The 26,356-nt window shown below is 41.4% G+C and overlaps 2 protein-coding genes across 2 annotated transcripts; both read left to right on the forward strand.

The window, feature by feature from the left end:
* Positions 1 to 1,089: 1,089 nt before the first annotated feature.
* Positions 1,090 to 24,439, forward strand: LOC122212681. The gene is made up of 3 exons (XM_042926646.1): positions 1,090 to 1,149; positions 21,961 to 22,041; positions 23,708 to 24,439. The coding sequence occupies exon 3, from the start codon at positions 23,726 to 23,728 to the stop codon at positions 24,437 to 24,439; it is 714 nt and encodes a 237-aa protein (XP_042782580.1). The 5' UTR covers positions 1,090 to 1,149; positions 21,961 to 22,041; positions 23,708 to 23,725.
* Positions 6,364 to 7,010, forward strand: CLDN34 (claudin 34). The gene is given in 2 exon segments (XM_042926564.1): positions 6,364 to 6,826; positions 6,829 to 7,010. Coding segments are annotated over 2 exon segments (645 nt in total).
* Positions 24,440 to 26,356: the final 1,917 nt, after the last annotated feature.

Raw genomic sequence — 26,356 nt, forward strand, 5'->3', positions numbered from 1 at the left:
TTATGTGATTTTTTGGTAGCCTCCTGTCTACAGAAGCCCCATTTGAAGCTATTCCCAATCTTCGGTCAATTTCTCACAAATGAGGAATTATTGTACATACTCCATGCTATTTTACCCACGTGGACTATGTGTCAACAAGCCTGTAATCCAAGCCTCAACTAGGAGGAGGTCCTTTCCCATGAATTAAGGGTATCTTTCCTAATATGTCAAATGTCCATGGTCTTTCACAACTGAATCTTGCCCTTGTGGGTACCACTTCTGCTAACACCTCCACATATATGTTGCCATAGCTTTTTTTTTAATTGAAATTTTTGTTTTAATGCTTATTTATTTTTGAGAGAGAGACACAGCACAAGCAGGGAAGGGGCAGAGAGAGAGGGAGACACAGAATCAGACGCAGGCTCCAGGCTCTGAGCTGTCGGCACAGAGCCCGATGCAGGGCTTGAACTCGTGAATGGCGAGATCATGTCCTGAGCCGAAGTCAGACACTCAACCAACAGAGACACCCAGGTGCCCTGGTGTTGCCATAGCTTTAAAAAAAAATTGTCATTACTTCCTGATGGTGTGGGTTAGATACCATTTCTGGGGGACAAGAGAGCAAATGAGTAGGAGACAGGTCTGAATCAGATACATCTTAAAAGTGGACTTTGATGGTCCATTAGTAAACATTACCCGCCCTCCCCCGCCAAAAAAGAAAACTAAAACTAAAACAAAACAAAACCAAAAGATGATATGAAAAGAGAATACATGATTCAGAAAAGAAACCAAAGAGGTGCGGTGATGAGTTACAAGACGGATGTTGCCTTGGAGTCCGGGACCTAGCAACCGAGAACTTGGAAGGCGCAGACAATGGGTGACAGAATGTGCTCACAGTTGAAGGCTGAGGAGAGGAGAGGGCCTTCAGACTGAGCTCCAGTCACGCTCGGTGGCTGAGTGCTCCTGTCTGCCCGCTCGGTGGCTGAGTGCTCCTGTCTGCCCGCTCGGTGGCTGAGTGCTCCTGTCTGCCCTGCCGAGGGGCCGGCCATGGACAAGTGAGGACGCTGTGCTGGATAGAGGAACAGCCTGTGCTCTGCGCGTCTGACCCAGTAGCTAGCCGTCGTCCTCCCCAGACTTCCGTTGCGTCAGAGACTGCGTCACTGGACAGTGGAGGTTCGGCCTTCTTTGTTGTGTGTGTCTTACTGTGGTGCAATAGGACATAATCTTGATCATCTTACCATGCGTTAAGTGTACAGTCCAATGGACGTTTAAAATGTTAGGTCAACACCACTGTCCCATCTCCAGGACGTCTTCGGCTTCCCAAACTGAAGCCTTGTCCCTGTTAAACACTAACTGCCCCATTCCTTTCTTCCCCAGCCCCTGGCAACCGCTGTCCTACTCTCTGTCTCTGTGAAGGTGCCCACTCTGGGGACTGCATAGAAGTGGAATCACAGTATTTGTCTCTTGGGGACTGGCTTGTTTCAGCGTAAGGTCTTCACGGTTCATCCATGTTGGAACAAGTGTCAGAACTTCCCTCCTCTTCAAGGCTGATAAATGTCCCATGGTGTGTCAAGACCACATGTTTTCTATCCATGTGTCCATGGACAGACATTTGGGTTTAGCATGAAGGGCGCTACATGAACGTGGGGGTGCAGGTATCTGCGGTCTCTTCCGTTGGGTAGAGAGCAAGAGGTGGGATTGCCAGATCACGGGGTAATTCCACGTTTCATTTTCCGAGTCTGTGTTGTATTTTCTCAGTCCCTCTTGTATTGTGTTTTGACTCCTTGGCCACACGAGTGTTTGTTTCGCTCACTGTCTGTGATTAATTGGCTGTTCGTTGCTTTCACATTTTGATGCCCGGTCCTGGACTCTTCTGACACGGATTCGAGTGGCACCACATCAGTGTCACTCAGTGGTGAAGACTAAGGAAGGTGGAAGGGGCAGACCCTTTCCCTCGGGCCACGTAATCCCACTTAGAACTCTTCAGGGCTCTCTTCATTCTGCAGCCTCTGTATTGTGACACGGTTGTAATGGCATCGTGAGACAACCTCACGGGGATTTTTGAGGTTATTGTTATTTATTTTATTGGCGTTTTGTCGCCCCATTTCAAGCCTGTCTCACACATCCACAGGCCCACCTCTCCTGAGGCCGCTTCTCTACATGGGTCCGCACAATCTACTTCCTCTTTTCTCTTTTATATTCTCCAATTAGCCAACATGTGTAGCCCTCAAATTTAGTCTCCTTGGCTGGTGAAAATAAATAACTTGCCTATCTCTGGGGAAAGGCAGCCATATGCCATCCGTTCTACCCTTGGAAATGAAGACTTTCTGGGTGGCTGGGTGGCTCAGTCATGAAGCATCTGACTCCAGCTCAGGTCATGATCCCACGGTTCATGAGTTGGAGTCCCACACCAGGTAAGCACAAGCCCTGCTTCAGGTAACAAGCCCTGCTTCCTCTCTCTCTCTCTCTCTCTCTCTCTCTCTCTCTCTCTCTCTTTTCTCTCTCTCTCTCTGTCTCTTTCTCTCTCTCTCTCTCTCTCTACCCCTCCTGGGATTCTCTCTCTCTCTCTCTCTGCCCCTTGCCGAATTGTGCCCTCTCTCTCTCAAATAAAAAATTTAAAAAAGGGAGACTTTCTAATCTGAACCAAAGACATATCAGAATTCAGGCAAGTATAAGGTGTACGTTGCACACGGGAAGCTAATACCTGCTTGAACACTCCACCAGAAGGTTTCCCATCTTGGGGAAAGCATTTCAGAGTTCATGAAGCTCTGTTAAATGCAAGGGATGGAAATCCTATTTGGGTTACGAGCCAGAGACTGGTAAGAATAGTCGTGTCTTAAACTTCACGAGGCCAGAAAACTACAATTAGGCTCACTTTCAAAGTGCCCCTTGTCGCCAAGGTTCCTTTGCACTGAGCATACATCGTGCTTCCATATACACAATAATCAAAACCCAAACAGACACGCAGTAACAAAGGTTACGAGAAGGTGGAGAAATTCGAGCCCTTCTACACTGCTGGTGGGATTATCAAATGGTGCCGCCACTTAAGAAAACAATGTGGTGGTCCCTCGACGTGTTAGACATAGAGTTACCTTGTGACCCAGCAATTCCCCTCCTGCCAAAGACAAATGAAGACACATCCACGCAGAGACTCACATGTTAATGTTCACAGTAGCATCATTCATAGTAGCCCAGAAGGGAGAAGAACCCAACTGTCCATCACCTGCTAAACAAACTGGTATGTCTATACAGTGGAATACTACCAGGCCATGAAAAGGAATGGAGTCCCGATACATCTGTGGATGAACCCCTAGCACATTATGCTGAGTGGAAGCAGCCAGACCTAAAGGCCACATATCGTAGGACTCTGTTTATAGGAGATATCCAGAAGAGGCGTATCTGTAAACATGGAGGACCAGGGGCCGGGGGAGGGGAGAGGGGAGTGATTGCTAACGAGGACAGCATTGCTTTTATGCTTCTCTTGGGCGGGCCTTCCTTTTAGCGAATGGTAGACAAAATGGCTATACTTTCCACTCAGCTCCCGTGTCACAATGGCCTCATTCTAACACCATTTTCTCGAAGGGCTTTAGAATGTCAGGTAAGTGCATGTGTAGGTTTGTAAACGGTAAGTAAGCGAGCCAGGGGCTTTGATGGGATGAGATCCAGACTATCGCAACGGCATCCTTCAGAGTCCCCTTGGTCTCATCACATTGTGGGTTGGGCGTGGCCCGTTAGGAGAGAGGATGCCAGCTGCCTGATGGTGAAGGGGTATCAAGTCCCTGTGGCTGGTACCTCCAGAAAAATGGCTGGACGTGGCTCTCCTCTGGAGCCAAAGACAAACGTGTCAATTTCTCCACTTTTCCCATTAGGTCATGGAGCTTGATAACATTGACCTGAGAGCAAGAATGTTGTCACGTTCCTCTCGACCACACGGCATAGGTTTCAGAGACTCTAGGGTTTCAGTTAGGAAGTTCTGATTCTACAGGCCATCAGCGCTGCGTACAGTTTCTTATTTTTTTTTTATTTTTTTTAATATTTATTTTTGAGAGAGAGAGAGGGAGACAGAGTGCAGGCGGGGAAGGGGCAGAGAGAGAGGGAGACACAGAATGTGAAGCAGGCTCCAGGCTCCGAGCTGTCAGCACGGAGCCTGACGTGGGGCTTGAACTCACAAGCCGTGAGATCGGGACCTGAGCTCAAGAGTCAGACGCTTAACCGACTGAGCCACCCTGGTGCCTCAAGATTCTTTAATTTCTAAAAATGACTGGATACTCAATACTGTCATTAAGTACATATGATTATGGCATTTTTAGCTTACATTTGATCTTGCTTTATGCCTCCATTTATACTATCAGAGTTTGCATTTAGAAATGAAATAGTAGTCTAGGAATGTGAATTATTGAGGTGCCTGGGTGGCTCAGTCGGTTAAGCGTGCAACTTTGGCTCAGGTCATGATCTCACAGTTCATGGGTTCGAGCCCCACGTGGAATTCTGCGCTGACAGTGAGGAACCTGCTTGGGATTCTCCGTCTCTCTCCCTCTGTCTCTCCGCCCCTACCCTACTCTCTCAAAAAATACAATAGAATAGAAAAGGAATGTGAATTATGAGGGAATTTCTTCTGGTCTCAGACCCAGTGCACACATAAGGTATAGGTCTTCAATTTGATTTGCAAATTGGACTCTGAGGGGTTGGGGTGGGCAGGGGTGGCTTTTCTGGAGGCCCTGTGTGGCTCTGAACCTACAGACCTTCCAAGCAGTAAGCCCTCTGTCAACTTCTGCCTGCGGGTGCTGTTGTGGTCTTGGGGATGTTTGCAATGGCTGAGGGTTCTGGCAAAAGCTGAGTTTCTGGACAGTCCCACAGAAGATACTCTAATATCCCCGAGCTTGTGTGGGGTTCCTTCCAGGGAGGACAGTGAGGTGCAAATACGAGTTATTACAGAGTACTTATGTACCAGAATTAATTAATCCTCCATTGCTTTACAAGATTAATGAAGCCTTTTGTATAGTTTTTATTAAAAAAAAAAAAATCATGCTCATGCCAGAAGTACCTAAAAAGCTTGAACAGCCAGACCTCATTTAACAAGTCACAATCCAAGGCCACAAATACAGTGTTGAGTGAAAGAAGCCAGGCACAGAGGAACGCCTACTGCAGGATCCCTGTTTTGAAAAACAGGCAGAATTGAAGCAACACTTTTGGGGGCCCATGCTGAAGGAAAGCCCTGTAAAGACAAGTAAGGAAGTGATTCCGTTATCTATCCTCCACCAGGTGGTGCCGACGGGGTTATTTGCCCCGTGCCAATTCACTGAGCAGTACACTTCGATTTTGTGTGCTTTTCTGTACAGATGTGATTCTTCACAATACAGATAGCCTGAACAACGCTAATCCAGTGAAAAATGTCTCTTACTAACTTAGCATATAGAGACTTCCAGTTGTGTTTATATGCACGGTGACGTTCTCTGTACTCTTTCGTAAGTTCCCGTTTGGGCTCGATCCATGGTCAACATCTTCCTTCCGTCATGTTTTACTGGAAACAGGAATCAATATAATCTAGAAGACTAAACCTGTGAAATGTTGGAAAAGAGGTCGAGAAAGTGGAGCCTTCGTGCATTGCTGGTGGGCAGGCAGAATGGTGTAGCCACTTGGGGAAATGGTCAAGCACTTTCTGAAAAGTTCGACATCCACCTATCATATACCCCACTAGTCCCACTCCAAGGGACCTACACAAGAGAAATGGGAATGTAGGCCCATACAAAGTGTTAGGAAGAAATGTTTATAGCAGCCCCATAATGGCCCAAACTTGGAGAGAACCCAAATGTCCAAAAACTGATGGGAGAACAAACGTACGTCCAATTCAATAGGACTCAGTAATCAAAAGAAAGAAACTCCTCACACATGCTACCGCACAGATGAAACCTGAAAATACTATACAAGACGAACAGAGACAACACAAAAGGGTACGCCTTGTTTGATCCCTGTTAATATGTTTCATGTTGGCGCATAGCTCCGTTTCATGGATGCAGCATGAAGTGTTTAGCCAAGCCCCAGGGTTAGACTTGAACTTGTTTCCCATTCTTCAATATTACAGATAGTGATTAATAGTGTACGACTAAATATCGGTGGCCAATCTTAATTATTTCTTTGGGCAAGCGCCCAGAAATGGAACTGCCCGTGTGATAGTCTGTCCATTTTAATCCAAATGGCCCTTCCCAAAGTTTGCTCAGTCTGTGTTCCTACCAGCAGGGCATGAATGTCAAATGGCACTGGTCTCAAACTATAGCACAGCTTACCACACAGTGGGGGTGGGGAAGGCCCTCTTCCAACCCTTGGAGCCCACCCTCATGACACTCTGTATTTGTTTGCAGTCCCCCTTCACCCCAGTAGGCAGCCTCCATGGTCTTGCTCATCAATAGGGCCAACCACCAAGTAGCATGTTTTGCTATAGCCGCCATAGGATGGATCCTTACTGCCAATTACATGGGCCTTGTGGAGTGGTGAGTGTGGTACATGGACAACACCTCTCTCTTTCCCTCTGGCGTGGTCTGTGTGGGAATGTGGAAAGACTGTATTTACCACCATGTGAACAGCTACCACAGAACCATAGGGTATCACCATTACACCTACCATGATACTTACCTCCCTTTTGATATTCGTGTTTCTCAAATTCTCCTGGTGGTCACCAGCCTCCTAGGTCTTTTGGGGAGAACCTCCATCATCTTTTCACTTAGGAATGTGTTCATGGTAATTCTTAAGGAGAATGCCACCATCAATTCATTTGTTGCCTCAGGAATTCTGAACATAGATTCTGGTATCTGTATTTCAATTGCTGTGATCTGGAATTACCGCTCCGTAATGAATGAAGAGGTATTGCCTTCCCGTTGTCTCTCTCTATACCCTTCAAACCCAATACTCAGGAGACTGGCAGTGCCATTGTGGTGGCATGCCTGGCTGCCTTCATGATGTTGTTGAATGTGTTGCTTTTCCTATCTTACAAATTCCCCCAGGTTAACCAAGGGCATCCTGAAATTACAGAAATGTAAAATTCCTAGTTGCAAGTGCTTTGCAAATGCAAGATTACAAAGAGTTTATGGGAAGTATTAGGAAGATGCTCTACAAATAGCTCCAAGGATTCAAGACCATGCCAAAGTTTTGGGCAGAAAGTAGCCACCTGTTTCCCTCGATAATCCTCTGTGCCTTTGGTTCATTGATGCATGAGTTCATTGTTTGAATTACAGAAATTTCATTTAAAAAATCTTCCCTGGAAACCAACTTGACAATAAATTTCATATTGAAAAAAAACCTATTAAAAAAAATCTCCCCCGCCTGCCAGTTGGTCTTATTGGATCTGAATTTTATTTGTTGAATAAATAATCAATACTATGAACCTAGTGTATGGATATAAGATTTTCTGTGATTCTCACATTTCCCTCTTAAACTTCTGCTAAAAACAACCATGTCTATTTCCTATGTCATGATGATGATAACATTGTACTATCATGTAAATTTTCCCGAATGTGCAGAAGCAGAGTGAGTAATATAAGGAATCCACCATACCCATTATCAGACTCAACAATTATCAGGATTTTGTCACATTAGCTTTATATGTCCTTTCTTCTCCCCTTTAATCTGTTTTTTCCATCGTATGCCAAAGCAAACCCCAGATATGTGTCTTCATTCCTGTATGTTTCAATATTACGCTCTGAAAAATGGACATTTCCTTGCACAATCATATGCCTTAAAAACTTTAACAGCTATTGGGGTGCCTATGTGGCTTAGTCAGTTGAGCCTCTGGCTGTTGATCTCAGCTCTTAATCTCAGGGTCATGAGTTCCAACCCCATGTTGGGCCCTGTGTTGGGCATGCAGCATTTCTTGTTTTTGAGTATCAACTCAAATCTTGAATATGAACTTGTGAGATTGTTTCCATGTTTTTATTATATAAATTTTTCAGTGCATTCAGAAATGGACAGGTGATTACTTCCATTTCAAGACTGTCACTATGTTTCCAAAAGTATTTCATCTGTATCCTCCCTGACACTTACCAATCCCTCCTTGGATTACTTTGTAATTAATCCCTGGCAGTGTATTATTTTTATTCTTAAATACTTCAATACACATCTCTAAATACCAATAAATAAATACCAATAAATGTTAGTAATTCCTATTGTAATGAAGTATGCTGTTAGTGTTCAGATTCCCTTTATTGTCTCATAAATGTCTTTAATGTAACTGGTGGTGTCTATATATTCAAAGTGTTTCACTCAGTTGCATTGATTATTACTTTTGTGATCAAACTATTGCATTGTTGGCAGTAGAGTCAGAGGGACATATGTCCTTTCACATGTATCCATCAGTATTATTTGAAGATTTTTAAATTTTTTTAAATTTATTTTTGAGAGAGAGACAGGGCATGAGCAGGGGAGGGGCAGAGAGAGAGGGAGACAGAATCCGAAGCAGACTCTAGGCTCTTAGCTGTCAGCACAGAGCCAGATGTGGGGCTCAAACTCACAAACTGAGAGATCATGGCCTGAGGTGAAGTTGTATGCTCAACTGACTGAGCCACCCAGGTGCCCCTAATTTAAGATTTTGTTTCAAAAAACTTTTATTCAAGACAATCGTAACCTACTGATTCCGTCAAACAACTCTACTTTCTTAATAAAATTCATTATATAAACCTTAGTTTCCTGAACAAAAAAAATAGTGAAGAGAAGCACATATCAGTAATACAGTTAACAACTATATTCATCAAATGTTAGAAGTTAAAATAAAAGAATATTATTTACTTTGTATCCAATTACATTTAATGCCCATGGTTCTTAAGTTTGTGGACATTCTCTGTAAGACAAATACTACTATACACACAAAATTTTGCACTGGTTCACAGTTCTCTTTTGAAATCTTCATGGATCTTATTTTCTTTTTCTCTTCTCTTCCCTTCCCTTCCCTTCCCTTCCCTTCCCTTCCCTTCCCTTCCCTTCCCTTCCCTTCCCTTCCCTTCCCTTCCCTTCCCTTCCCTTCCCTTCCCTTCCCTTCCCTTCCCTTCCCTTCCCTTCCCTTCCCTTCCCTTCCCTTCCCTTCCCTTCCCTTCCCTTCCCTTCCCTTCCCTTCCCTTCCCTTCTTTTCCTTTTTTTTTTTTTGCTTTTTTTCCTTTATTTTTAACCAAGCTCCATGCCCGGTGTGGAGCCCAATGGGGGCTTGAACTCAATGACCCTAAGATCAAGGCCTGGGCGCAAGACCTGAGCTGAGATCGAGTCTGTCACTTAACTGACTGAGCCACCCAGGTGCCCCAAGGATCCTATTTGCAAAATACGTGACAGTTGTCAACCATAGATTGCTCTATGGACATACTAGAAACCCCCCTTTCTCATAAAACTAATTTTTTAAACAAATTAATTTTACCAGCTAAAAACCTACCTGCAGTATTAATAAGTACAGGTACACCCTGCTTAAAATCATTTTATTAACCAGTTTTCAGTGACAGTTTCCATGTTTAACATTTAAGGGAAAAAGGGTTTGTTTTTTTTTAAAGTAATCTCTGCACCGAATGTGGTGTTCAGACTCATGACCCTGCCCTCAAGACTTGCATGCTCTACACTGAGCCAGTCAGATGCCAGAAGAAAAGCATTTTTAATAAAGTCAAATCATTACTGAAATAATTTTCCTTTTCTTTTCAAGAGACATGACTAGAAAACATGTTACTATTTCAAGAGGAAGAATTCTGCAGAAACACTATCTCAGGAGCAAAAGAAATTCTCAACACAGTATGATCATGCAGCTATCTTTACAGTCTCGAGAATTTTGAGACATTAACCTGTTAATAATATGTGTGACTGTAATATATGGGAATGCTTGTTTCTTCAGCTTTTTGCCACTTCTGAGAGCTTGCCATCATGTTGAAGAAGACTGCTGAAGTTCATGGACATGATATTGTTTTCATCTCAGTTCTTTCAGCGTGTTTTTCAGTATGTTTGCAAACAACAACAACAACAACACAACAACAACAAACAAAACAAAACTCTTAAGTCTTTTCCCAGAGCCTGTAGTTCTTTCATGGCTGATGCCTGTTTGGATGATGCTAAGATACTTCTGCAAAAACATTGGATTCTTGGCTACTTATACCATACTTGTTTTGCTTGAAAAATATGTTTTTGTATTCAGTATTTTTTTTTCATGTTCTTCAGCTATGCTACATTCTATGTCATAGTAAAATTTTTGTAACTTTCCAATTCTCTGAGATTTCCATTATATACCAGCAAGGTTCTGCACATTGAAAACCCACATTGTGTCAGTATGCTCAGCACACATGGGTATTATCCATATTCCTCCTCTGGAATGCAGAGTTGCAGTATTTAATGAAACTGTTTACTAGCTGATTAATTCTCTGACCATCCCTATCAATTAAGAGAGACTTCCTATGGGGGCGCCTGGGTGGCGCAGTCGGTTAAGCGTCCGACTTCAGCCAGGTCACGATCTCACGGTCCGTGAGTTCGAGCCCCGCGTCAGGCTCTGGGCTGATGGCTCGGAGCCTGGAGCCTGTTTCCGATTCTGTGTCTCCCTCTCTCTCTGCCCCTCCCCCGTTCATGCTCTGTCTCTCTCTGTCCCAAAAATAAATAAAAAACGTTGAAAAAAAAAATTAAAAAAAAAAAAAAGAGAGAGACTTCCTATGAAGAATCATGATTCTTGTGGCCTGCACAGTTGTAGTGATGGTAGTTTCCATTCTATTTCTGTTATTCAAAATACCTTATTTTAATAATATTTTAATAACAATTTCTCTGTTATTTCACATACCATAAAATTTACTCTTTAACAACTACAAGTGTGTGCTTTTTGGTATATCCATATACCTGTACAGCCATTACACTTACCTGATTACAGAGCATTTTTATCACCCAAAAAGAAACCCCATTATGCAGTCCCATTTAGTCTTTGAGGCCTTTTTGTGCCACAACAAGATGTCCCAGGCGAATCACATACATCTGAGGCCCAAGATCTTGAACCCGCATGCCATTCCTGATCCTTAGACATGGGAATGGTATTTAGACACCACAGTTTAGGCACTGGTAGCGCTCATTCTTTGCTTGTCTTTATATGTAGGTATTTTAGTGGGAAGAACTAGGATACATGAATTTTTATGAAAAAAATCATCACATATATATGAAATATATATTTAACTCAATCTCATAGAATTTTTTCTAACTACAATTTTATATTGCCTTTCTCCCAGATAAAAAACCCAGTGATATTAATGTACTTATTTGCTTTATTCTGTGATATATAAAATTTTGACGATATTACCAATAATCATTTTTAGCCACAAGACTACTGAACAAAGCTTGTTTTTTTAAGAAAAAAGTTTTTTTTTTAAGAGCTCTTTGCCTCAGGGATGCCTGGGTTGCTCAGTCAGTTGAGTGTCCGACTTCAGCTCAGGTCATGATCTCACAGTTTGTGAGTTCAAGCCCTTCGTTGAGTTCTATGCTGACAGCTCAGAGCCTGCTTCAGATTCTGTGTCTCCCTCTCACTCGGCCCCTACCCCAACTCATGCTCTGTTTCTGTCTCAAAAATAAATCAACATAAAAAAATTTAAAAAGAGCTCTTTGTCTCTAAAATTTATTGTATAAGATAAAGATACATATCATCAAAATACATTATACAATATTTTGATCATGAATCATTAATATCATTAACGATTAATGATGGTTGTATAGTTATATATGGTGGATAAGTAATTAGATTTATTCATTTCATCTTATTTTCTTTTTAATTTTTTTTACATTTCTTTTCAAATTGTTTTAACCTTTCTATTTTTTTCTTGAGAGACACACAGAGTGTGGGCAGGGGAGGGGCAGAGAGAGAGGGAGACACAGAATCCAAAGCAGGTTCCAGGCTCCGAGCTGTCAGCACAGAGCCCAACGTGGGGCTCAAAGTCAGAAACTGTGACATCATGATCTGAGCCAAAGTCAGACACTTAACCGACTGAGCCACGCTGGTACCTTCATCCTGTTTTGCATTTTTATGTTTGTGGTTTTGACACAGTTTTATTTTTGCATTTGTGAAATATTTGCATATTTTCAAAGTCAAATTTACTTTAAAAGATTGTCTGAATAAACTTCTGTTCCTATGCATATCCTATTCTCTGCCATCTTAGGTAACTTAAGCATTTTTTGTTTATTATCCAAAATTTTCTTTTGCAAATACAGGGGTTGTGTGTTTGTATTTATTCCATGTTTTTCAAAAGGCAACCATATTCATATACATATATCATATATATGTGTGTGTGTATGTGTATATATATATATGTGTGTGTGTGTGTGTATACCTATCTATCTAAATCTACATCATCTATATCTATCTATCTATCTATCTATCTATCTATCTATCTATCTATCTAATCAATAACTTCCTGCAGGATCACTTTGTCTTGGATATAGAGATCTTTCTCACTGTTTTATGGCTGCATGGTATTCCATTGTGTGGCTTTACCCTAGTTTATTCAGCCAGCTAGGTGACTCTGCATATATGCATATCTGTATTATAACTTTGTGCATACATACTTTTGTAGTTTTGCCAGCGTGTGTTTAAGTTAGGTTCCTAGGATGATTGCAGTTCTCCAAGGGGTGATACAATTCACATTCCCATGAGAAATCTGTGAGAATGCCTTATTCTTCACAGCTTTGTCAACAACAACAACAAAAAAAAACACCACAAGTTTTTTGAATTTATCTTTGGTGTCATAGGTGAGAAATGGTATCTCTATATTATTTCCAATGTATATTTTTCTTGTTAGTAAGAGTGAATATTTTTCCAAATGTTTTAAGGCGTTTTTTTCATTTCTTTGGTGATATGTCTTTTATCTGTATCTGTGTAACACATTAGCCTACAACTTAGTGGCTTAAAGCATGTTTTAATTTGATTTATTTTACTTATGATCTTACAACTTCTGTAGATCAGTAGTTTGACAACAGCTTAGCTAGATCCTCTCCTTCATGGTCTCTCACCAAATGCCAGCCAGGCCTTGCACTCATTTGAAGGCTCAGTGGGGAATCCACCTTATAGCTTACTTACATTGTTGTAATGTAAGTACATTTCATTTCATCACCTCCTCATTAGCTATGGGCTACGGTCTTCAGTTCCTTCCCAGATGGCCCTCTCAGTAGAGCTTCTCAAAACATGGCAGCTGCCTTTGTCAGAGCAGGTAATGGAGAGAGGAAGAGAGAATGCCAGTAGGATGGAAGTCATGATTGTTGTTTGTTTTTTTGTTTGATTGTTTGTTTGTGGCTATGTTTGTGTAACCTAATCATAGAATCACATGTTATCACTGTTGTCATTTCCTATTCATTAGAAGCAAGTGCTAGCTCCCGCTCACACTGCAGGGGAGAAGGTGAGGACATGAATATGGGAAAGGAGGGGATCATTGGAGTCCATGTCACAAAATGCCTACCACTAACCTGCTCATATTCCTAACCCGTTCTTATCCTGAGGTGTTGATATTCTTGATGTTTAGGAGAAATTAATATAGTAAGTGTATTTGCCCTTTGCCTTTTGAGCCTTCACTTACAAATATTCTTCTTAACTTGGCTTTTACTTGGGAGCTTTGCTTATTGCATTTTGTCATATGAATGCTTTTGGTAAAGCTTATATTGTCAAATTTATCAATCTTTTATTGCTTGTGGTATTTGAGTCATGATATATATTTCTCTATTCCCATGCTCTAAAGGCATTTTTTAAGTTTTTCTTCATTTTTTATGTTAACATTTCATTTTTATTGTATTCATTTGGAGTTTAACCTGATGTGTAGTGCAAGATATTAGGCCCGTTTTACCTTTTTAAAATGACTCTCCTGAGGCGCCTGGGTGGCTCAGTCGGTTAAGCGGCCGACTTCGGCTCAGGTCATGATCTTGCGGTCCATGAGTTCGAGCTCCGCGTCGGGCTCTGTTTTGACAGCTCAGAGCCTGGAGCCTGTTTCAGATTCTGTGTCTCCCTCTCTCTGACCCTCCCCCATTCATGCTCTGTCTCTCTCTGTCTCAAAAATAAATAAACGTTAAAAATTTTTTTTTTAAAAAATGACTCTCCTTTGGTGCCATGTCACCTAATAAAGAAGACAAAATACAAACAAACAAACAAACAAACAAACAAAAACAAGTATCTTTTCTACACTGATTTGGATGCTGTCTTATTTTCATAAACTAATTTCATAAATTCCATAGATATTGGGTCCATGTATGGACATTCTATTGGAATCCTTTAGGGCATCAGTGTATGACGTGCCAATAATATACTTTTTTTAAAATTTTAAAGCCCTAATTAAATAAAATGCTATTGCAAGTAGTATGCTTATTCTCTCCCCATTCTTAGGATTTCTTAATTATTCCCATGTATCTTTAATTTTTAATGTTTATACATTTTTGAGAGACAGAGACACATCATGAGTGGGGGAGAGGCAGAGAGAGAGGGAGACTCACAATCCGAAGCAGGCTCCACGTTCCAAGATGTCAGCACAGAGCCTGATGCGGGGCTCAAACCCAGGAACTATGAGATCATGATACGAGCCAAAATCAGTCGATTAACTGCCTGAGCCACCCAGGTACCCCTTTCCCTCTTATCTTCACATATGAATTTTATACTCAACTTGTGTTACTCCAGACTGGAAAAAAAAACATGATTTTTTAAAATTAAGATCCTGCTAAGTTTGTAAGTCAACTGAAGGATAACTTACATATTTATAACATGAGTCTCCTTATTCAAGAACGTGGTATGTCTTTTCCTCTCTCCGGTTTCCTCTCTCAAGACTTTGTTTGAAAATCGTATTTATTTTAAGAGAGCACGAGCAGTGGAGGGCAGAGAGAAGAGGAGAGAAATAATCGCAAGCAGGCTCTGCACTATCAGTGTGGAACCTGATGTGGGGCTTGTACTCATGAGCCATGAGTTGAAAACAATGGCTGGATTTTTAAACTACTGAGTCACACAGAACCCATATTTACTTACTTTTTACTTTAGTGAGAGAGAGCATGAACGAAGGAGAGGGACAGAGAGAGAGAGAATCTCAAGCAGGCTTCACACCCAGTGCAGAGCTCTGATGCATAGCTTGATTCCAGGATGCTGGGATCTTGATCCAGGATCAAGAGTTGGGTGCTCAACTGAGTGAGCCACCAGACATCCATCTACTTTGTTTCTTGAGGATTGTTTAAGATAGTCTTTCTCCCCCACTGAGTTGTTTCCAGAATGAGGCAATTATGGAGAAAGGTGCTATACACACTTGCATTTGGATTTATGAACAAATGTACTTTTATTTCTCTTAGTAGATATCTTGGAGTAGGACTTGGAGTAGGGACATATGCTAAGTCTCACTCATTCTTAGACATTCAGTTCATATTTGCTTTTTCTAGTCAGCACTTTTATTTGTGTGTGTGTGGTTTGGGGGGCGGGAAATATCTCTTCTCTTTTGGTGATATCAATACAACTGTTAATGTAATTATTTTTAAGTTGTATTAGGAGTATAGGTCTTGTTTATACAAATTTAAATATATTCTTCCAGAACCCTCCCCAATAGGTATGACCTTTGTGGACTTCTTCTCCCAAACTCTATAGGTGGCCTAGTCAGCTTCGGCTCCCAGGGTAACTTCTAATCCCTTCTATTGGATTGCATTCCAGAATCATGCTTAAGACAGTCCTTCACCCACTGATGAATTCTTTCACCAAAAATTCATTGGGTATCTTTCACATGCAAAGTGCCACCAAAACATTTAACCAAGAGCCTTGATGATACCGAGTATATAAGACTTCTACCTTCTACTTGTGCTGCTTGGTTGCTAATAGGATTCACACTCTTCAGATGTTTAAATGACCTCAATTAAACTAAATGAATGACTGAAAAAACAAGGTTTTAATAGGTTAAACATTAAAATGAAGGTGACATACTCACTTTAGTCTAAAGCGACAGTCTATGGCCCACGCAAAATTCACAGAAGAGAAATCAGAGGGCTAACATGGAATGTCCTTCTTTCCAAAGAATATTTAAGTCTTTGACGGCATAGTGTTTGAACTTTTTTCCCCGTGGCAACATAAGTCTATCAGCTGTTTAAATATATTTTCCAAAAACACTGCCTGTAGACCCAAGCGGGCTGAGTGCTCTGGTAGAATGTTAAACAGGCACTTTGCCTTTAGGCTTTGTATTATGGTTTCTGGGCAACAAATTCTTCCTCTTGATGCAGATTTTGGAAAAAAAACAAAAACATTTTTTTAATGTTTAGCAGAGACGGAGAGAGAGAGAGAGAGACAGAGAGAGAGAGAGACAGAGAGAGAGAGACAGAGACAGAGAGAGAGAGAGAGAGAGAGAGAGAGAGAGAGGGAGAAACAGAGTTCAAGCTGAGGAGGGGCAGAGAGAGAGAGAGAAAGACACAGAATCTGAAGTAGGCTCCAGGCCCTGAGATGTCACAGAGCCTGGCATGGGGCTCAAGCTCACAAACCACAAGGTCATGACCTGAGCAAAAGACTTACTTATGCTTAACCAACTGAGCCACGCAGTCACCCCTGAGATTTTGTAAAATTCTAATAGCATTCTAATATTTTTCTGCTGACCGTTACTTACATGACACCCTTAGCTCTCAAGTAGTGGGCAATGGGAGAAAATCCCATCCTTTTCCTTTAGTTAAAGAGTTCCTGGCTCCCTTCCCACGTCTTTGAAAAGACATGATGGCAAGTCTGAGGCCCATTCAGACTTTCAGGGTGGCCTAGGCCTGAGTCCCACATATTCTCCAGGAAACTGTAATGGCTTGTACAGCGGCTTCCGGGTAAACATCACGTTTCCCCCAACGAAACCTTCCACCGTAATAAGTCTAATTAAGGCCAACTTCACAGATAGGGGCTTCTAAAGCGGAGTTGTGTAAATTAAGAGGATCCATGCCGCAGGTTACCTGGAAAACATAAGGTTGTAGAAGACATGCTTATGAGAAAAGGCTGCCTCAACCCACTTCTCTCACAGGAGACGGTGACCACCAACAGAGTGACACACCTGCCACCTGTTGGTCACAGGGGAGTGGCTGAATTGCCTTTGGTGGGTGTTTGGTGGGTGTTTGAAGCTCTTTTGCCTGCAGTCTCAAGAGAGAACAACCCAGTGGATCATAAGGACTTTAGATACATAAAGCAAGGGGATCGCCATGGCTGGGTTTGCCTTGGGGGAGATGGGTAAAAGAAGAAAAGGAGAAAAATGAGTTTCAAGACCTCCCAAATTACCTCTTGGAACGATTATTTTTTACAGGAATAAGCAAAAAGAATATATCCTGTGTATTAGACATGGGAATGTATCTAGCACTGACTTAGGTACCAGAGGATGCTATGAGGGCTGGGGGCATTTGTTACATTCTTTCTCCCTCATGGATATCCTTCCAAGGTAATCAGGAGCAAGAGGGATTCCATATGGCATTTGGGCTGGAGACGAAATCGAAAGTGCCAGAATATTTGTTGTTGAGACTGGGAAATAGGGAGCCACATAGGAGTGACAGCACTCCCTGACCAAGGCAGGGAAGGTAGCACAGGCTAATGCTGGCAACTCCTCATCCTCTCCAGTAGTCCCAGCTCAGGTTCCGAGGAAACACCAGGAGGTGACAGTTATCATAATGCCCAGTGACTTGATGTTTCATGGTTCATGAATTACTTTTACCTTTCTCTGTCTGGTAGCCCTGGAGAATGTGCTTGATTGCCTAAGCACCGGGAAGCACAGAGTTCCTGTGGCACAGAAAGGATGTGGGGCAGGTGGCTCCCATCCTCCACATGAGGGATCAAAATATAGAGATTCTAAGTGGCTTGTCACTGGTCAGAGGATGAGCTGGGATGAAATCTGAGGTCTTTTGACGGTCCTCCAACATAGTAGTCGACACAATAATAGAATTATCTGCGGGGTAGTTATTTTTATGCTCCAAAAGCTATTATTCACATGACTCAGTGTGCTATCAGAGACTCCACACCCCAACTCAATGCCCTCTGCATATTTCGCTAGGATATATGCTTTTTCTCTGCAAGAATGACACAAGTCTTGTGGAGAATACAAGTTTCCATCCACCTGTCTTTCCTGGCTTTCTCCTCTTCTAAAAGACTCCCCCCAAACAGGGGAGCAGCAAATAGTGTGTGGGTTGTCTGTGAAGTGTTAAAAGTCCGTCTAGATTCCTGCCTTGCCACATTTCTTTAGAAAACTAACTCTACAGGTGCGCCTGGGTGGCGCAGTCGGTTAAGCGTCCGACTTCAGCCAGGTCACGATCTCGCGGTCTGTGAGTTTGAGCCCCGCGTCAGGCTCTGGGCTGATGGCTCGGAGCCTGGAGCCTGTTTCCGATTCTGTGTCTCCCTCTCTCTCTGCCCCTCCCCCGTTCATGCTTTGTCTCTCTCTCTCTCTCTGTCCCAAAAATAAATAAAAAACGTTGAAAAAAAAATTAAAAAAAAAAAAAAACTAACTCTACAGGCATGGGCAGCTAGCTGATTCAGTTGGTTGAGCATCTGACTTTGTCTCAGTTCAGGATCAGATCTCAAGGTTCGTGAGTTTGAGTCCTGCATCAGGCCTGTTGCTGTCAGCACAGACCCTGCTTTGGATCCTCTACCACTCACTCTCTACACGTCCACAGCTCACACTAGCTCCCTCTTTCTCCCTCTCTCTCCCTCTCAAAAAAAAAATCTAATTCTACAAAACACAGATTTCCTAACTGCTGCTTGAGCAAATGAGTTGACTTATAAAGGAAATATATGCTTTATTTTTAAAATATTAATAAACTCCTCCCCATAGTAGCCCCAAACTGGAGACAACCCAGATATTCATCTACAGAAGAATGGGTACACAAATTGGGTATGGCCAAAAAACGGAATACTATGCAACAATAAAAATGAACAAAGTGATGATGCATTCAACAGCACAGGTGAATCTCACAAACAGTATGCCAAACAAAAGAAAGCTGACAGCGAAGATATGTTACATTCCGTGTGTTTCCATATATGTGAAGTTTAAGAATACGAAAACAGGAGCACTTGGGTGGCTCAGTCCGTTAAGCGTTCAACTTCAGCTCAGCTCATGATATCATGGTTGGTGGGTTGGAGGCCCACACTGGGGTCTGTGCTGACGACTCAGAGCCTGGAACCTGCTTTGGATTCTGTGTCTTCCTCTCTCTCTGACACTCCCCTGCTCACGCTCTGTGTGTCTCTCTCTCAAAAATAAATATACATTAAAAATTTAAAAATAATATGCAAACACATTTATGGTAGAGGAAACTAGATTAGTTGTTTACACATGGGTGGGGGGGAGCAGGCCTACGTGACTATTGACTAGCAAGAGTCAAGAAAAAGGTTTGGGGGACTGGAATATTCTTTTCCTTTAAATGGAAGTTACTGTGGGAAATAGGTAAATCTTCCCTGAGCTGTACATTTAAGGTGAGTATTTTTTACTCTCTGTAAATTACACTGCAGCTAAAGTATGAAACAAAAAGAAATAAAAAATGATAGTGTAAGTTTCCCTGTACTCTCCCTATTTGCTATAAACCTTTCTACCCTTGTGTCTCCTCTCTGCACAGTTCTGGCTCTGGTTCAATTAACATCATGCTTACTGTGCGAGTTTTGATAATTTTGAAACAAAACAGAAAGAGGCCACATATGAGACCTACGTCAATATCTATCCATGCATCCCTGTCCACGGAAGCTTAAGGAAGGTGCATTCCTGTTGGCCCTAACTTTGGCTCCTGTCATGTCACATCTTTCTTCCAATTCAATATGGACCTTCTTATAGTTTTCTGACTTAAGACTCTCATGAAGTACAGTGATTATTTGATGTAGGTCCTCCAAAAATAAATTTCTCTTCTAGAAACACCTCTCCAAAGGGTGTTTCACTGCTCTGGTGCTCTATAGCATCTCTTGGAATGTACCTGCCACTCATAATTCACAGATCCGCACTTGTAGTCATGGAAAAAGGACATTTGTTTGTTTGGTAAATCACCTGTAGGCCCAATGTGGGGCTGGAACTCACAACCCTAGATCAAGAGTCACAGGCTCTGACAGCTGAGCAAGCCAGGCACCCCAAGAATAATTTGACTTATTTCCCTTACAGTTTGGCAGCTACTACTACTCTGTGTGTCCTTAGAAAGGCTTTTTTTTTTTTTTGCCACAGTAGGGAAACTAACGTGCTTTATCTTTTTCCCTGGTCAAGGAGAGCCTTGAGACATCTTGGGGGTCATTTTAGTTTAATCATTTCATCTTGTCTGTGAAGAGCTTACATGTCATTCACTGGATGGTCCAACAAAGAAAGTTAAGTCCAGGCCCCTGTTGTTCTGACATAACCCAGCATCTTCACATTTTTACCATGGCCTACTAGTCTCTATGCCGTCGGCTTTTAAAACTGAGTTTATTTCAGTATCACTTTGATTATGAATGAAAACTCACAATATGGGGTAATGGCTCCCCGCCATCATACCTGTCTTTCCATGCCACAGTGATATGACTGTGTGTTTGTGGGAAAGCAAACTTGTAAACGTTACTGCTTGTAACTTAGAAATTCAGGGACAGTGTTGCCAAACCACAGGGTGTCATTTCTTTGATAGATTGAACACAACTTTGTTGTTTGTTTGTTTTTTTATAAAATACCTGCTTTTTGTGTCACTTTTTTATGGTAATAAAATATCTATCACAAAGAATTTTTCATTTAACCATTTTGAAGCGTTCTGCAGCATTGGCGACATTCACATTGTTGTGCAACCCTCACAACCATCCATCTCCAGAATTTTTTCATGTTCCAAAACAAACTCAGTACCCATTGAACACTAAGTCCCCTTCCCATCCACTATTGAACTTTCTGTCTTTATGAGTTTGATTAGGTTACTCATAGAAGTAGAACCATAGAGTATTTGTTCTTTTTGTCTGACTTATTTCCCTCGTTATAATGCCCTTGAGGTTCACCCATGTTGTAGCAGGTGTCAGAATGTCCTTCTTGTAGAAGCCTGAATATCATTCCAGATATGGATAGACCGCATTAGTTTATCCATTCATCCACTGACGGGCATCTGTGTTGTTTCCACACAAGCTCTTATGAATAATGTTGCTACGGACATGAGTGGGCAAATATCTATTTGAGTTCCTGCTTTCTCTTCTTTTGGTTATACATATCCAGAAGTGGAAGGGCTGCACCACATGGCAATCCTAAGTTTCAATTTTTGAGGAATCTCTGTACTGTTTTCCCCAGTGGCTGTGCTATTTAACATTCCCACCAGCAATGCACACTGTTGACTAAACTTGTAATTTATTTTCTGATATGTTGCTGTCCTTCAAGATTCAGCTTCATTCTTTATGGGACATAAAATATGGGCCACTATTATAATTGACATAGAAATTGTCTATTTTTTTTAAGTTTACTTATTTGTTTTGAGACAGAAAAAATAGAGGCGAGGCAGAGACAGGGAGAGAGAGGGAATCACAAGCAGTCTCTGCACTGCCAGCACAGAGCTCCACGTGGGGCTTGAACTCACAAACTGTGAGATCATGTATGACCTGAGATGAATCCAGAGTCAGACGCTTAAGGGATTGAGCTGTCTAGGCACCTGTATTTTTTATTCTCTTTGGATGTGAATAAATGCCATCTGGTATCAGGAGAGCCATGAATAACTCTGTCAACACCAAGAGCTCTAGAGTCTGGCTTTGCCATTTATGTCTGTGTGACCTAGAGTAAGTTACTCAACCTCTCGGAGCTCAAGCCCCTCGTTTCAAAAATGGGGGTCATAACTCTATATCTATCATTGGGCTGCTATGAGAATTGAAATGTGTTAATGTGAATTATCTGGAATAGGCAATGACCTTTACAAAATGCAAGCTATGTATAATAAACATTTGGTAAGAGGCAGGGTATGTTGGGCTTTCTTCGGAGCCCCAAACTCTACATTAATTGTAGCTTTTTTTTTTTTTTTTTTTTTTTACTATAGGTCGTTTGTCTCTCCTTGTGGATCTTTGAATGTTGGCTTGACATTTTCCCCTTCCAGGTTAAAATTTCCTGCTGCTACGAAGAATATTTACCATTCTTTAAGCTTCTGCACACTGGAGTCCTTCTACATGGCATATGGGTAATATGTTAACATAAGATACAGGGAGTGTTTAAAATTTGATCATCAGGAAAAACATGTTCTCATTCCACTGGTTCCACACACAGATGCACCCAAACTTCCTTGAACTGGCATACTTTTCTGCATTTGTAACATTCTTCGTCCTGATTCTTCATGCTGTCAAAACTCCTTGGTCTTATGGACCATTCGTTCAGACCTCTATGGGCAAGGAAATATCATTCCTGGCGAGTGAGGTCATCAAACTGGCCATCAGCTCCAAACTCATCTTTCTAATTTTACTAAAACTGCTGCTTTCATGCAATGAGGAAGTGCATTCCCCAGAAGATTATGGAACAGAGAGGATACAGTGTTGGGGATATCAGGCTTCATAGCAAGGAGATGTAGTTTGGAGGGTCCTAAAACTCTTCTACGTGGGTGGTTGTTTATGTTTCCCACTCACCATTCCACTCTGAGCATTCCTCTCTGTCTCATTCTTTCTGCTAATCAGCAGAGGGAGAAGCCCTAGGAGTATCATTTTCTGATTATCCTTGCCACGAACTCCAAGGATTAAAACTGAAACAGATGCAAACAGGTTGGGCCACAATCTAGATTTTGCTTTGTAACAGATATTTGCTTCATGCAAAACACACCAAGCTATTTTTAAGTTGTACCCTTAAAAGAAGCCAACGTCTAAAGGGAGAGTTTTAAGCAAGGGATGGATTAAGAAAAAGTAAATAGGCATGAATTTTTTTAAGTAGGCTCTGTGCCCAGTGGAGGAGCCATGCGGGGCTTCATCTCATGACCCTGAGATCAAGACCTAAGCTGGGATCACAAGTCCGACAACTGACTCTGCCACTCAGGCACCCTTAGCATGATTTGTTGTGTGCAACATGTTACAGATCATCAAGGTTATGTTTATTCTGTTTTCCATTTAAAACTATGCACCATACAGATTATAGAAAATATGAAAATAAGAAGGAAATTCTCTACTTCTGTCAGTTGATCAGGGTTCCTCTTTTTGTGTGCATCCTTCTAAACTTTCAAAAATGTATGCACATATCTATACTTGTAGATATATAAAGAAAGTTGTGTGTTTTCTTTTGACGCAGATTGTCATACCATATGGATTATTTTTCATTTTGCTTTCCCATGGAGGTTTCTTCAGGTCATTTACATGGATTCACTCCTTCTTAGTAATGGTCGTGTAATATTTCACTATAATCCTTGATGTACTATAGTTTAGTTAATGATTCCTCTATTAGCAGACATTTACTTAATTCCAATTTTTCTCCCTGATAAACAGTGCTGGGGAAAAAAAACATCTATGTATATTTTTGCAAACTCTTAGCAATAACTTGGCAAAAGTCCTGGAATTGGAGTTGCTAGACAAGAGATATTGAACAGTTTGGTGGTTGAGAGATATGTCACACTGTGTTCCCAGAATGGCATGTAAATTTATACCGTCACCGGGGTCATTTTATCCTTACATAAACATTTAGAACACTAATTGAAAGCGAATACATATATGAGACTATTAAATATGATGCTTAGACCAGAAGGACAAGACATAAATATTGAGCACTTTCGGAACTGTGACTCATTCATTCTGATTCTTTTTTCTCTTTGGTGTGTTCCTGGTTTGATTTCATGATGCCTCTACCCTGTCATCCATCAACTGGAATTGAAGCACCTGTACCTCAAACTGATGGGCCTGTTTTTCAGTTATCTGGCCTGGGCTTTTGGCATCAGTCTAGCCAACAGCAGATCCTGGCGCGTGTGGGAGTTTAACAGCAACATTGTTTCCATTGTGTACATTGGACTTTGGGAAGCTTTCTACTTTCAAAAATGTAGCATCTCTGGTGCAATTGTTGAGTGGCCTATGTATGGCAGGATCAATGGAAGCTGGGTCATTTCAGATGAAATCTGGTATGGGCAGGGCCTGATATTGTTGGCAAATTCTTTGAATTCTGTAGTCCTGATTTTTGGTTCAGTGGCACTTGTGGTCCACTGGATCCATGCCCCATACCCAGATTTCCTTCGATTGTGTTACAACATCTCTGCCTTCTTTCTCATCTGTAGTTGTAGTTGTACTGCAATTACAGCGAGCTGGAATTTTGCTGTGGATTTTTATGGCCAAACCACCCGTGATTTCCCACTTAGTTTTCCCATTGAAAAAGAAATGCTGATAAGGAAATGCTTCTTCTATGTATTCCCACGAGGAATCACAGCTACCTCGCTCTTGCTAATAAGTGCCACAATGTTCTTCTGTGAAACATTTTCCATAAAACAGTGGAGTAAAATGAAACCCGTGACTGTGGTCAATTGTCTCAAACAAAAGGTCTCAATGAAAGCCCTACTGTTTGGAATGGCTGTCAATAATTCTCTTGAAGAAATGTCCTACACATACATCATATTGTAATCATCTAAAATAAAACAGATTTGGTTTTTAGGGTGTGTCTGAAGCTTTTATTCTCCTTTTCTACTTTTTTCTGCTAACATCTTTCTTTCTTTAAGAATTTCAGTTCCTAAACTGTGTAGGCAAACATGTTGTGTGCATACACTATCAAAAATCAAAAGCAGGAAAAAATACTTGGATTCTGTAAGCACACAGGTGCAAGCATCAATGCATACAACCAACTCTAACTTGAAGCAGAGGTTTTACATATGCTCATACAGAAATATAGTCATGTTAAGAGCCTAGAGATCTTTAAGGCATTATAATTGGTTGGATTAGAACAGGGTTTATCCAAGGGCTCCTGGGTGGCTCAGTCGGTTGAGCGTCCAACTTCGGCTCAGGTCATGATCTTGCGGTCCGTGAGTTCAAGCCCCGTGTCGGGCTCTGTGCTAACAGCTCAGAGCCTGGAGCCTGTTTCAGATTCTGTGTCTCCTTCTCTCTCTGACCCTCCCCCATTCATGCTCTGTCTCTCTGTGTCCCAAAAATAAATAAACTTAAAAAAAAAAAAGAACAGGGTTTCTCCAAGTCAGCACAATTGACATTTTGGGCTAGGTTTTATTGGGGGTGGGAGACTATGTTGTACACTGTAGGATGTTTATCAGCCTCTACCCACTAGGTGTGAGGGGTCCTTCCTCCCCACTTCTGTTGAGATAAAAAAAATCTCCAGACATTTCCCAATATCCTCAGGAGCAAAATTGCTCCCCATTGAGAACCTTGGGGTTACAGGTAGCCAAAGACCCTGGCTAAAGAAGGCTATGGCACATTGGGAGGATTTTGAGGAAAGCTATTGAATATAATTGTATTGGCTCAGTGCATGATAACATCCTGGGTCTTTGACTACCCTTAACTCAAGGGTTTGCTGGGGGTGATTTTGTGCCTTCCACCATGGAACATTTGGCAATATCAAAAAATATAATTTTGAAGTATAGAACTCTATAGTAGTCTTAGGTAGCCTACCTAGATAGGGGGTAAATCTAAAGAAATTGCCTGAAACACAGCCTGGAAGATAAAGAAATTGACAACATGGAAGAGCACTTACAAGACCTTGAAAACAGAGTGAGAAGTCTCTGTGTATGTCTCCAGGCATTTTAGTGCAATACACACTATGGAAAAGTTGACATTTGAAGTGACATTGAAATTTTTCCAGAATTAATGAAATAGCTGAATCCTCAGATTGAGAAAGTACACTCAGTCTTGAGTAGGATATATAAAAAGAGATTCACACCTACCCTAGTGAAAATGCAGGGACTTCAGATACAAGGAGAAAGTCTTTTTTTTTTTTAATTTTTTTTTTAATGTTTATTTATTTTTGAGACAGAGACAGAGCATGAACGGGGGAGGGTCAGAGAGAGGAAGACACAGAATCTGAAACAGGCTCCAGGCTCTGAGCTGTCAGCACAGAGCCCGATGCGGGGCTCGAACTCACGGACTGCGAGATCATGACCTGAGCTGAAGTCAGATACTCAACCGACTGAGCCACCCAGACGCCCCCAAAGACATTTTTAGATAAAGAACTTACAAAAGGGGCCATTTGTGAAAAAAGTAATTGAGCCCAGAATGAAGGAGTTGAATCAAGAAGCAATCATAAACAAAGAAATTGGTAAACATATGGGCATATCTAAATTAGAACTTATTGTAATTTTTAAATGTCAATATTATGGAGTTCACAGATGGCATGTAAAACAAAGGAGGAATAATTAGGACATATGCTTTTTAATTGTTTGTTTATTCTGAGTCATTAATTAACTTAAGATTTTAAGTGAGTATATATGAGTATACAAGGACTGGAAAGGAGGAAACAAAATTGTGATTTTTCCAAGGCAACATGGTTATGTAGGAAATCCAAGACTGAATAATCATGATTTCATTTATATGAACTTT

This window comes from Panthera leo, chromosome Y, assembly GCF_018350215.1.
Source record: "Panthera leo isolate Ple1 chromosome Y, P.leo_Ple1_pat1.1, whole genome shotgun sequence".
In the NCBI taxonomy this organism is placed as follows: Eukaryota; Metazoa; Chordata; class Mammalia; order Carnivora; family Felidae; genus Panthera; species Panthera leo.

Excerpts from the sequence above, each read along its gene's own strand:
- LOC122212681 (XM_042926646.1), top strand. The coding sequence starts at position 23,726 with ATGGGCCTGTTTTTCAGTTATCTGGCCTGGGCTTTTGGCATCAGTCTA.